The 11,582-nt window shown below is 48.4% G+C and overlaps 1 protein-coding gene across 3 annotated transcripts in view; it reads right to left on the bottom strand.

Annotated features, from left to right (window-relative positions):
* Nucleotides 1-15: 15 nt before the first annotated feature.
* The window catches only part of PUSL1 (pseudouridine synthase like 1), a 44,973-nt gene continuing 33,406 nt past the window's right edge, over nucleotides 16-11,582 (bottom strand). For 2 of the 3 annotated variants that reach the window (XR_015950447.1, XR_015950446.1), the window contains exons 7-9: nucleotides 4,802-4,964; nucleotides 1,597-2,995; nucleotides 16-148 (exon numbers count right to left, since the gene is read on the bottom strand). Coding sequence is in view for 1 of the 3 variants with exons in the window: in XM_088671622.1 (XP_088527748.1) it covers nucleotides 2,952-2,995; nucleotides 4,802-4,964 (207 nt within the window). In the remaining 2 variants the exon portion in view is untranslated. Of the gene's footprint in view, nucleotides 149-1,596; nucleotides 2,996-4,801; nucleotides 4,965-11,582 lie in introns of those variants that run through there. The other variant, XM_088671622.1, reaches the window with a different exon arrangement.

The raw sequence follows: 11,582 nt of genomic DNA, 5'->3' as shown, positions 1-11,582 counted from the left end.
CACATTTCCCAAGGCGGCACGCTGTTCAAAGTCAGAGCCTTGGGTCTTTAGTGGGTAGCTGGAGTTAAGGAGGTCTCACTCTTCGCGGTGGGCTAAAGAGGTGCAAGCTTTTTGTCTGTGAGCAGAGCTGACCCAGCGAAGAACAAAACTGTTAAAGCATAGAGAGAGAACATTAAGACATTGTCAAGAGAGAGGGCCACACCTTTGCATCAATCTAAGCTCCTTGGGCGCTGTGCTGCAATCTCAGTTTTACAGAATAAGAATGTAAGGAGAGCTTGATCAGGTCAAAAGCCCACCTAGTCCAGCATCCTGCTTTCAGAGGCCCACCAGATGCCTCTGGGGAGCCTGCAAACGGGAACTGAGCACGACTCTCCGCTCCTGTAGTTTGCAGCAACTGCCATTCAGAAGCATTACTTCCTCCATCAGTGGAGGTACAGTGCAGCCATTGTGGCTGGTAGCGTTTGATTGCCTTCTCCCCCACGAACTTATCATTACACAGCTGGATGCAGTTGTAAGCTGAAGACTGCTAGATGAAGCCTCATTCTGATCAAACAGGGGCCGTGCTGATCATTCCTTCTAGTTCTGGTGTTCAGTGGGTGAGAATCTCTTAAACACAGACAAAACGGCCTCACCCATAAGGGGAGCTATCAGCAGGCATATGGGGGCCCCAAGATTAGACCACCAAGGAAGGGGACAAGAACCTAAGGGGCAAAGTGGTGTAGGGCCTGCCCTGTATGCAGAAAGTCCCAGCCTCAATCCCCAACAGCATCTTGAAGTAGGGCTGGGGAAAATTCCCTGCATGAAACCCTTGAGAGCTGCTGCCACCCAGTGTAGACAATACTGAGCCAGCTGGACCCATGGTCTGACTGCATAAGGCAGCTTCCTATCTTCCTAACTCCCCAAACAGTTGAATAATAATAATAATAATAATAATAATTTATTATTTATACCCCGCCCATCTGGCCGGGTTCCCCCAGCCACTCTGGGCGGCTTCCAACAAAACAGAAATTCTAAAATACAGAAATCCATCAAACATTAAAATACAGAAATCCATTAAATATTAAAAGCTTCCCTAAACAGGGCTGCCTTGAGATGCCTTCTAAAGGTCTGGTAATTGTTGTTCTCTTTGACCTCTAGTGGGAGGGCATTCCACAGGGTGGGTGCCACTACCGAGAAGGCCCTCTGCCTGGTTCCCTGTAACTTGGCTTCTCGTAGTGAGGGAACCGCCAGAAGGCCCTCGGAGCTGGACCTCAGTGTCCGGGCAGAACGATGGAGGTGGATAAGGACTGAAGATGCTCAATAGTTACAGAATGTTGACTGGGTGGGGGTTGGTTTTTTTTTTTTTGAGAGGTGATGGAAGAGTGACTGCAAACCTGAACATAGAATCACAGAGCTGTGGAGTTCTATGAATTACAGCTTCAGAATCCCTTGCAGAGGGTCATCAAACCTATGTTTAAAAAACTCCAAGGAAGAAGAGCTCACCACATCTATGGAGAGTCCACCCTTGCATTTCATTAATGCATCACCATCTCTATCCACCTACTTTATGAAGCAACCCATCAGGTGGGTGAAGGGGGGGAGGGGATGACAACTTACCAGTCCGTTTTATCCTGGGCTGCCAGTCTTCAGCTGTTGTACCACCAAGGACTGTTTCCTCTCTGAAGGCTTCTTCTAACTCCACACCTCCTCTTGAACCTCAGATGGAGAGGAGCAGTCGGCACCTCCGCATTTTTGCAAAGGGGAAGATAAAAAGAAAGTTCCACCTACTCTCTGTTTCATCTTGAAAAGTCACAGGAAGTGGAGAGCGGAGTCAAAAGCAGCCTGCAGTGTGGGCAGCTGCCCCCCCCCAAAGGCGCAGTGGTGCCTCTTCAGATTAGGGCACCTCGGTCAAAGCTGCTGGGCTGAATGCAGCTCCCTTAGATCTTGGCTGGGGCCTGCCAGGCGTTTAAAAACAAGCACACACACTCTTTCCAATCAGTTTTGCAGTTCTCAGAAACCCAAAAGCTGAGATTGACTAAGCCCATGGTGGGCTATTAGTAGGCTACAAGCAGGTTGCATTTGGGTCAACAGGCCACCCATTGTGCAAACCAGGAATTGGGACTGCAGATAACACAAACCGCTAGTGCTGAGTTTCTAACTGGAAGCTTCACCTTATCTAATCTAGTTTATCTAACTTAAACTATTACTAAGAATATCTAACATAGCTGAACTAATTTGGCAATCTCTTCTCCCCCAATCTTCTACGCAAAGGATGATCAGGAAATGTAGTCCACAAAACAGGGTACAAAAAACAATTTCTGCAAGCTGCTAACAGTAGCTGCTTATTTTGCACAATCAAAATCAACATACTGTATAGCCCTTTTATGTGGCACCCACATGGCTTCACGCATGCTATCTTGCTGTAATCCTCATAATGGCGCTCTAAGGTAGGCCAGTAAGGATCACATCAGTTCTGCAGATGAGGCACAAAAGGCTTTGAAGTGAATGACTGCCGAAAAGGACCCCCTAGTGAGTTCCTGGCAGAGGCAGAGCTTAACCCCGAAACTGAAGCCACTCTGCTGCATCAAGACCTCACTGGCCAGGCAAGGCCCAGTCTGCCTCCTGTTACCAAGACAGCCCTGTCCTGTGTTTGCAAGCTTATCACTAGGGACTAGTGTGTTGTTCTAAAAGAATTAAGCAGAGATTCTCAGGATGCCATGTTCTGTCTTACACAGCATAAAACAGCCTGAGGTTGCAGTTCAAGAGCTTTGGGTTCAAATCCTGGTTCAAATGTAATTGCACCCTAAGCACACACCCCACCCCAAATGTCTGGATATAGTTTGTTTTGTAGGGATGGGATATTGAAGAATGTTCCAAGTATGTATGTGAATAGGTTTAAAGACATGTGGCCATATAACAGGAAAGAGGGTGCTCTCCTCCCCTGACCTCTCTCTGTTCCAGTCATGGGGAGTTCAGTTAGGCTGCCATTCTGCTTCCGTTTCGCTGATCTCCAAGTCTGCAAAGAGAAGAAGAGGGGACAGAAAGACCTTAAGTCTGGTGTAACTTGATGGCTCTGGGAAGAGTCCACAGTTCGAATCTCAGCTCTGCCACGAACTTGCTTGATAGCAATAGGCAAGCCTCCAGCCTCCCCCATCTGCAACATGAGAGGTGAGGATACTGACCTTATTACAACTAGATGCCCAGGAAGAGGTTCAAAGTTCTATACAAATGCACCCTAAGTTTGCAAATCACAACCAGTCTTCAAGCATATTTTCCCACCAGCCTTGTTTTCAAAACAGCAACAAAAGAAGCAGAGCTACAGTTCTCAGAGTGGCTTAATTCTCCTCACGGAACTCTGGGAATTCTTAGGAGACCCCCTACCACCCCCTACCCCCCGGGAGCTACATCTCTTCAGCACCCTTAACAAACTACAGTTTCCAGGATTCTTTGGGGGAAGCGAGGACTCTTTAAAGCAGTATGATCTAAACAAATAAAAAAGAATTTAAACATCTTTTAAAAATGGGTTTGGCACTGCTTTAAATGTAGTCATACCTCGGTTTAAATACGCTTCAGTTTGAGTACTTTCAGTTTAAGTACTCCGCGGACCTGTCTGGAATGGATGAATCCACTTTCCAGTACTTTCAAGGGGAAAGTTCGCTTCAGGTTAAGTACGCTTCAGTTTAAGTACTCCGTGGACCGTCTGAAACGGATTAATCCACTTTCCATTACTTTCAGTGGGAAGGTTCGCTTCAGGTTAAGTACGCTTCAGGAACCAATTGTGTCCTTAAACCGAGGTACCACTGGTGCAAGCTGGGGCCAAAGAGAGAAAGGAAGATTCCCTCTATCCATATTTTCCACACAATGCAGACATTTTTAATCTTTCTTCAACATTTCCATCTTTTCTCCTAAGTTAAAAATCTTGAAATGTTTTAGCTTTCCTCTAGGGCACTCCTCTCCCCTCCTGTGACGAAAAGCAACTGGCATTCAGAAGTATTGCCGCCACCAACTGATGGTTTGGTTTCTCCTCCCCAGCTTCATAATACCCTTTCTGAGATATGGAGACCGAAGCTTCCTTATATACCAGGTGAAACAAAGTTTCCATATAACCTAATGACTGGCAGCTGCTTTCCAGGGTCTTGGGCAGAGAGGTCTCTCTCTCCTCTGCAACCTGATCCTTTTTAATGGGAGATTTTTATTTCATGGAAGCGGATCTCTGCCCCACGTCCTTCAAATGCAGGCCAATTGCAGCTTGTGATAATTAAAATCCAATTTATCACCCTGACACCACAACAGAGAACAAAAACAGTTTGGATTTTCCGCCTTGCACACCACCAGATGTTTGGCTGGCACGGCTTAAATGCCTGCCTGAAACTCCCCTGTAGATCCTGCCTATGTCTCTTGGGTGGGCTGACAGTCTTAAAGGAGGGGGAAGTGTCACTGAAAGCAACACATTCAATAGCCTATTGACTTTGCCCTGTTAAGTCACACCACAGAACCTTCAGAACACAAAGAATTCCTCATAAAAATCCAAACTTTTAAGAATTCCTTGCACCCTACAAACACCAGTTCTCCAACAAAGTGGGGTGATAAACAGCACCCGCAGGAACTACTTCTTGGCTGAAGTGCTCTATCGGCCCCTAAGCTGGACCACTTCAGACTGGGGCAAACTTGTGGCTTTCGATTCATCTGCCTGCGCTTTAGACAAGTCTGCACAGGGTCTGGGATGCTGAGGGTTGAGCCTGGGACCTTCTGCAGGCAAGGCTACTAAGCCAAGGATCCCCCCCTCTGCACCCCAGAAGCAAGTGGGGGTTCCCAAACTAACCAGCTTCACAGTACTCCACATCTTTGAGGAAGAGTCCATCGGGCGGCGCAATGGTGTTATTGGGGTAAGCCATCAGGTCCCTGATCTCCAAAAGCCTTTGCACGTGACGGGGTTCGAGGCGCCCCTGGCCGACGGCCACCAAGACGCCAACCATTCTCCGCACCTGGCAAGGGAAGGAAGGGGAGGGTCAAAAATCAATGCGGCGTCAGATGAGTCCCACAACCTGTACCCATTAGGGCAAATCCAGGGGCTGCATCCCTTCTAAGTCAAGAGTCAACCCACTAGATAGATTGAATCCATTGTCAGTGCTTGTCCAAGCAGAGCCACTTAAATCAATGGGCTTAAGATAGTTCTGTCCATTCACTTCAATGGGTCTGCCTCGGGGTTGTATCCAACATTAGACCTGGTTGGAGTGGCTAGACCTACTGCCCTTCATCAAAAGATTTCAGGGGAGTTCACAGAATAAAAAAACAAGATAAAACACAGAAAATAATAAAAACCAAAACAACGGAACAATAACACACACACCCTTCCCCCAGTTATATTTAAAGGGCTGTAGGAGATTAAGGGATGCAGGTGGCGCTGTGGGTTAAACCACAGAGCCTAGGGCTTGCTGATCAGAAGGTCGGCGGTTCGAATCCCTGTGAAGGGGTGAGCTCCCGTTGCTCAGTCCCAGCTCCTGCCAACCTAGCAGTTCGAAGGCACATCAAAGTGCAAGTAGATAAATAGGTACTGCTCCGGCGGGAAGGTAAACAGCGTTTTTGTGTGCTGCTCTAGTTTGCCAGAAGCGGCTTTGTCATGCTGGCCACATGACCTGGAAGCTATACACCGGCTCCCTCAGCCAATAATGCGAGATGAGCGCCGCAACCCCAGAGTCGGTCACGACTGGACCTAATGGTCAGGGGTCCCTTCATCTTTACCTTTTAGGATATTAATCAGCAAAAGCCATGGAAGTGAATAGGCATGAATAGCCAATGGAACGCTGTGCATAATGGAATGTGCATTTTATTGACTTGCACAATTCAGACCTTTTTTTTGGGGGGGGGGCTAAGTTCTCGATTTCTTAGGATCCCCCCTCCCTCTAATAATGACAAACCTCTAGGTCGCCAGACGCTATCAACCCCAGCCAACCTAGCCCCATTGGGAGGGCTGTAGGCTCCCCATCTCCCCAGTAAGTAATAATAAAAAAAACTTGAAGAATGGCGGTGGTAATACAACAAACACTAAAACAAATGTCAACATTGTCCCATTGCATAAAAAAAGAAAATAAGCTTCTAACAATTAAGAGAGCTAGACGACACCAAACCAGCTGCCTCCATTGGGTCTAGCTTGCCAGTTCCGAATATGCTTCGGAGCAGTTTTCTGCATTTGTCTCTCTAGTCTAGGAGGGGTCAGATTCAAGACAGGTGGTTAAATAAAACCTCTGTGTTCAGTAGGAGAATCTGCCCTGAGCAGCTACTGCTAGGGACAGAAAATGGTCAAAGCCATTGCTTCCAGGGGCTGTTTGTGGGCTTTGTTCCCTTTTACAGTTCTTGCTCAGCCGTAGAAGCTCAGTGGGTGACCTTGGCCAGGCCACTACCTTTCAGACTGGCCCACCTCGCAGGCTTGTCGTGAGGCTTGGCAGGGGGTGGGGAAGAACGACAGAGTCCCCATCTTGAGCCCCTTGGGAGGAAAAACTTGAAACAAACAGGCCTTTTCCTCCGACCCAGCAGAGCTGCTTTTATAAAAGGGTCGCGTGGGCCAAAGAACCCAGCAGCACGAGCCTGTTGGTTTCAGAAAGGAAACTTTAGTTCACTGCTCTCTTTCCTTTTGGCGAGAGGGCGGAGGTGAGTGAGCGTGTGAATACCTCTGGTGAATACCGACTTCTGTTCTTGCAGACTCCTGTGGGTGGACCACATGCAGAGCCAAAATGCTGGGCTCCCCCCCCCCATTTCCCCGCAGCAGGATGTCTGATGGGTAAAGGAGGGAAGGGTCGTGGCTCAGTTATCTGCTTGGCAGAGGATCCCAGATTCAACCCCCACCATCTCCAGGTAGGGCTGGGAATGCCTCCCTGTCTAAGAACGTGGAGAGGCGCTGCCAGCCAGTGTAGGCAACACTAGTGTGGTGCATCTGTCTGCCTCATCACCGACTCCTAGGGCATTCCTGTCCCCTATAAGGGCTGTGGCAACCTTGGCAGCCACAAGTACAAGGGCAATGCTTTTAGATGCTTAGGTAGTTTCTAAAGAGGTTTTTATTTCATTTTGAGTTGGGACTGCTTAAACGTTTTGATGTCGCCTGCCTGCCCTGGCCGCCTCTGGGAACAAGGGCAGGAGAAAATAAAGCTAATAAAAGAAGTAATAATGAAAGCAAGAGACAGCTTCCCACATTTCTTCCTAGACTTGGCAACTGTCTCGTTGGAGTTTGGAACAATTGATAGCTCTGTTGGTCAGAGCGTGGTGCTGATAATGCCATGTTTGCAGGTTCGATCCCTATATGGGACAGCAGGGGGTTGGACTAGATCAGGCATCCCCAAACTGCGGCCCTCCAGATGTTTTGGCATACAACTCCCATGATCCCTAGCTAACAGGACCAGTGGTCGCGGAAGATGGGAATTGTAGTCCAAAACATCTGGAGGGCCGGAGTTTGGGGATGCCTGGACTAGATGATCCTCAGGGTCCCTTCCAACTCTACAATTCTCTTATTCTATGACTTGCAGCAGTGCCGTGGCAAAGCACAGGGTCCCTTCCTGATAGTCACAGCCATATACGCCCTTCAAAGATTATACAGTGATTTTATAATCATGAAATAATAATAATAATAATAATAATAATAATAATAATAATAATAATAATAATAATAATGGATACATTCCAACAATCAGTGCCTATCTCCACGTGTTGCCTTTCAGCTACATCTACTATTTTTTTGTGGGCAAATGATTTGGAGGTCTCCAATATCTTCTTTCACAGCAACTTACAAGTTGTGTCTTCCTCGAAGGTCCACTGCATGCAACAGAACTTGCCCCCCCACTCCCTTGAAACCAAAGCCTTTTGTGCTTTCAGTGTTCCTAAATGCTGAGCTTTGGGGCATGCATACTCCTGGGCGTTCTTCCTGCACGCCTTCTCCAGAGGGACCCTAGCAGCCAATCCTCGATGGCTGACTCGCCTCCTTTCACTCTGATTGGCTCCAATCAGCCCAAAACGTGGGAAGACTTCTTCTCAGTGGCCGAAAACTTTTCCTTTTGTGCTGATTGGGCGATTCTTGGACCCAGGAGACGGAAACCACTACATCACGGTTGGTTTGGTGCCATTCCCAGGGAAGGGGGGGAGACCTGTCGGACTGGGACCTGGGAGACCAAGGTTCAAATCCCCACTCAGCCATGAGGCTCGCGGGGGTGACCATGGGGCCAGTCATTGCCTCTCAGCCTACCCTACCTCACAGGGTTGTTGTGAGGATAACGGGGAACAAGGTGGTGGTTCTGCGTGGGCCACCTTGGAGGAAAGGGTTATGAACCTATGAATGAATGAATGAATGAATGAGGAAGACTGTGGAGGTGGAAATGAAGGTGTGGAACAAGAACAACACCTCAGACAAACCAAAAATAGCAGCCGCCCCTCTATGAGATAACAACTTGGAAGGAAAAGGATGTGGTTCCATCTGCCTCCCTTGCAGCTGCCCACATTCAGATGCAGGCTGTGGAAATGTGCGAGACGGCAGCTTTCTGGACCCTTCAGGAGGTTGCAAGTTTTGGTGTATTTGCAGGGGCTTTATATACTCTGCTCTCCCACCCTGGGAAGGCCGCCCAGAGCAGCCAGTAACTAACCATTTCCTTTATAAATGTAAAACCCCAACTGCCGCCACCAAATTATAGCGCCCCAAAAGTTCAAGGAGGGGACAGCGGTTGGCGGAAGAAGAGCAGGCCCTTTTGCATGCAGAAGAGCTCAAGACACTCCGGGTAGGGCTGGGGAAGACTCCCACACAGCTGCTGCCAGTCAGAGTAGATGATATGGGGTACATGGGGACAAATGTTCTGACCTAGTGTAAATATAGCTTCCCGGGGGAGCATGCCAGATCTGAGGCTATGCGCATAAATTCCTAGCAATTAAAGGAGGAAGGGGCTATGTTGCTCAGTGGGTGGAGCATCTGTGCTGCATGCCTAAGTTTCAACCCACCACATCTTTAGGAAGGGCTGGGGGAAAACCCCTGGAGGTGGCCGTAGGAACATTGGAAGCTGGTTTATTACTGAATCAAACAACTGGCCCATCTAAGCTCAGTATTGTTTACACTGATTGGCAGCAGCTCTCCAGAGTTTTCAAGGCAGGGAGTCTCTCCCAGCTGGGACTGAACCTGGGACCTTAGCAATCAAAACAGATGCTCTGCCGCTGAGCCACAGCCTTTCCCCAAGGTTGGCACAGATGAGACTGAGCTAGATGAGCCAGTGTAAGGCAGATTCCTATGTTCCCCAGGAGTAACTGCAGCTCAGTGACACGCAGGTTCAATCCCTGACATCTCTGGCCAAAAGGACCAGGTAGGAAAGATACTTGACTGCAGCTCTCAGCAGTCCCAGCTTCTGGGATGATTAACAGCTGGAGTCCAGCAACATCTGGAAGGCCAGAGGTTCCCCTCTCCACGAATAATGCAGGGTTCTTGAGGGAGCCACAGGACAACACAAACAGCACTTCTAGCATTCACCACCAGAGGGCACTGCCCTCCTACACGTTGATGCTTCTATGCAACATTTCCCATTTAAATCTTTCTCTCTCTCTCTCTCTCTCTCTCTCTCTCTCTCTCTCTCTCTCTCTCTCTCTCTCTCTCTCTCTCTCTGCATCATGCATTTAAAGCACATGGCTCCCACTCAAAGTACTTTCCTCCTTACAGAGCCACAATTCCCAGTGCCCTTAAACTACAGTTCCCAGGATTCTTTGGGGAACTGTTTAAATGTGTGTCAAATGCACTTTAAATACATAGTGTGGACCTGCTGTTTCCTGCCTAGGGTGCTTTGGATCAGTACTTTATCTAACCAAGGGCAAACACTGATGCCCGTTCACCAAGTACTGACATGCCACAGTGTGGGCATAAAACCAGAGGGGGGTGGCAGTGAGAAGACTGAGTCAGTTTCCTTGAGATTCTGATCCAGTAGATGTTCCATTTAAAGAGTGAAATAAATCTCAGCTCTTCGTTGGATGAGGGTATGAGACAGTGTTGCATAGGCACTTGCCTCGAAAGAAGATTTTGCACCTGGGCCCTGCAATTCGAACCCTGCGCCCAAGACAAGCTGGACTCTGCAACCCGCACCAGCGCTGCAAATTACCACACACCCCACTGTATAATTCGTCCTCCGTGTTTGCATTCTTGTCGTTTAAGTGCAAAAAGGGAGGCTAGTGTCCTGCAAATCATGGAAAACAATCTTCTTCTTTTTTAAGTTGGGGCAGCAGTGGGATCTCTCTGCAGAGCTGATGGGAGAACTAGAGTCATGCCCATCTCATAGAATCATAGAGTTGGAAGAGACCACAAGGGCCATCCAGTCCAACCCCCTGCCAAGCAGGAAACACCATCAAAGCATTCTTGACATATGGCTGTCAAGCCTCTGCTTAAAGACCTCCAAAGAAGGAGACTCCACCACACTCCTTGGTAGCAAATTCCACTGCCGAACAGCTCTTACTGTCAGGAAGTTCTTCCTAACTCAACTTCAAGCTCCCAAACTTTCTGCAGCTAATGCCAGGAACCGCCTAGAGGCAAGGGGAGCTACCAACTGCCACCATGCAAGCACTCTTTCATGAAATGTGTCCAATATGCAAACTCTCAGGCTGCGAAAGGGAGAAGCTGATGGCTTGTGTTACGTCAAACAGCCCTGACATGGCAGCTATTTTGCGACTGGCACCCACAGCACCCTCTCAAAACTTTAAGCATTGGCCCCCAAAAGACCGCCAGCCCCTTCTTTCATCCAAGATTAGGGGGGTCCTACAACAACACATTCCAAGTCCTAACACACACACACACACACACACACACACACACACACAGGCACCTGTAGAAAAGTGAACTTGGAATCTCTGCTGCATTTTCTTCTAAATATAAAGTACTATTCTAGCCCTTTATATTCCGAATGAGGGGCTGAATTAAAAAGGAGCAAAGTTGCCTTATACCTAGTTGGAGTGTTGCTCCATCTAGCTTGGTACTGTCTGCACTGACTGGCAGCAGCTCCCCAGGGTTTTCAAGGCAGGGAGTCTCTCCTAGCCTTACCTGGAGATACTGCTGGAGATTGAACCTGGGACCTTCTGCATGCAAAGCAGATGCTCTGCCACTGAGCCGCAGCCTTTCCCGAAGGTTGGCACAGATGAGACTGAGCTAGATGACCCAGCGGTGGCAGCCACCGGATCTGGGGATTAAATGAATTCACAGTGAGGGATCGGTCTAGCAGTACTGGTCACAATGGCTATGTAGAACTTCCAGGTTCAGAAGCAGTATACAGGGAAGAAGCAATGGGAGTGAGTTATCACCTTCATGTCTTAGATTCCCAAATCAGGATCACCAGCTCAACAACATTCTACAGGTCGTAGAGTCGTAGAGTTGGAAGGGACTCCAAAGATCACAGAGCACAGCTGACTCCCCAGAGCAGGATCAGAGAGACCATTTGATGAAGCCTGCTTCGTGTGCAAACTACCAGGTCACAATATGGAGAAGGTGATCAGAGCAGGACCCAAAGATACCAAACGCTGAAGATAATAAGGGAGTGTAAAAACTGGGTTCAGGCCAGCTTAAAGCTGGCTTTTGGGGGGGAGGCCGGGAGGAATTAGCTTTC

The sequence above is a fragment of the Zootoca vivipara genome, chromosome 6 (genome assembly GCF_965207765.1).
Source record: "Zootoca vivipara chromosome 6, rZooViv2.hap1.1, whole genome shotgun sequence".
Taxonomy (NCBI): domain Eukaryota; kingdom Metazoa; phylum Chordata; class Lepidosauria; order Squamata; family Lacertidae; genus Zootoca; species Zootoca vivipara.
This window is presented reverse-complemented; position numbering and strand designations above follow the sequence as displayed.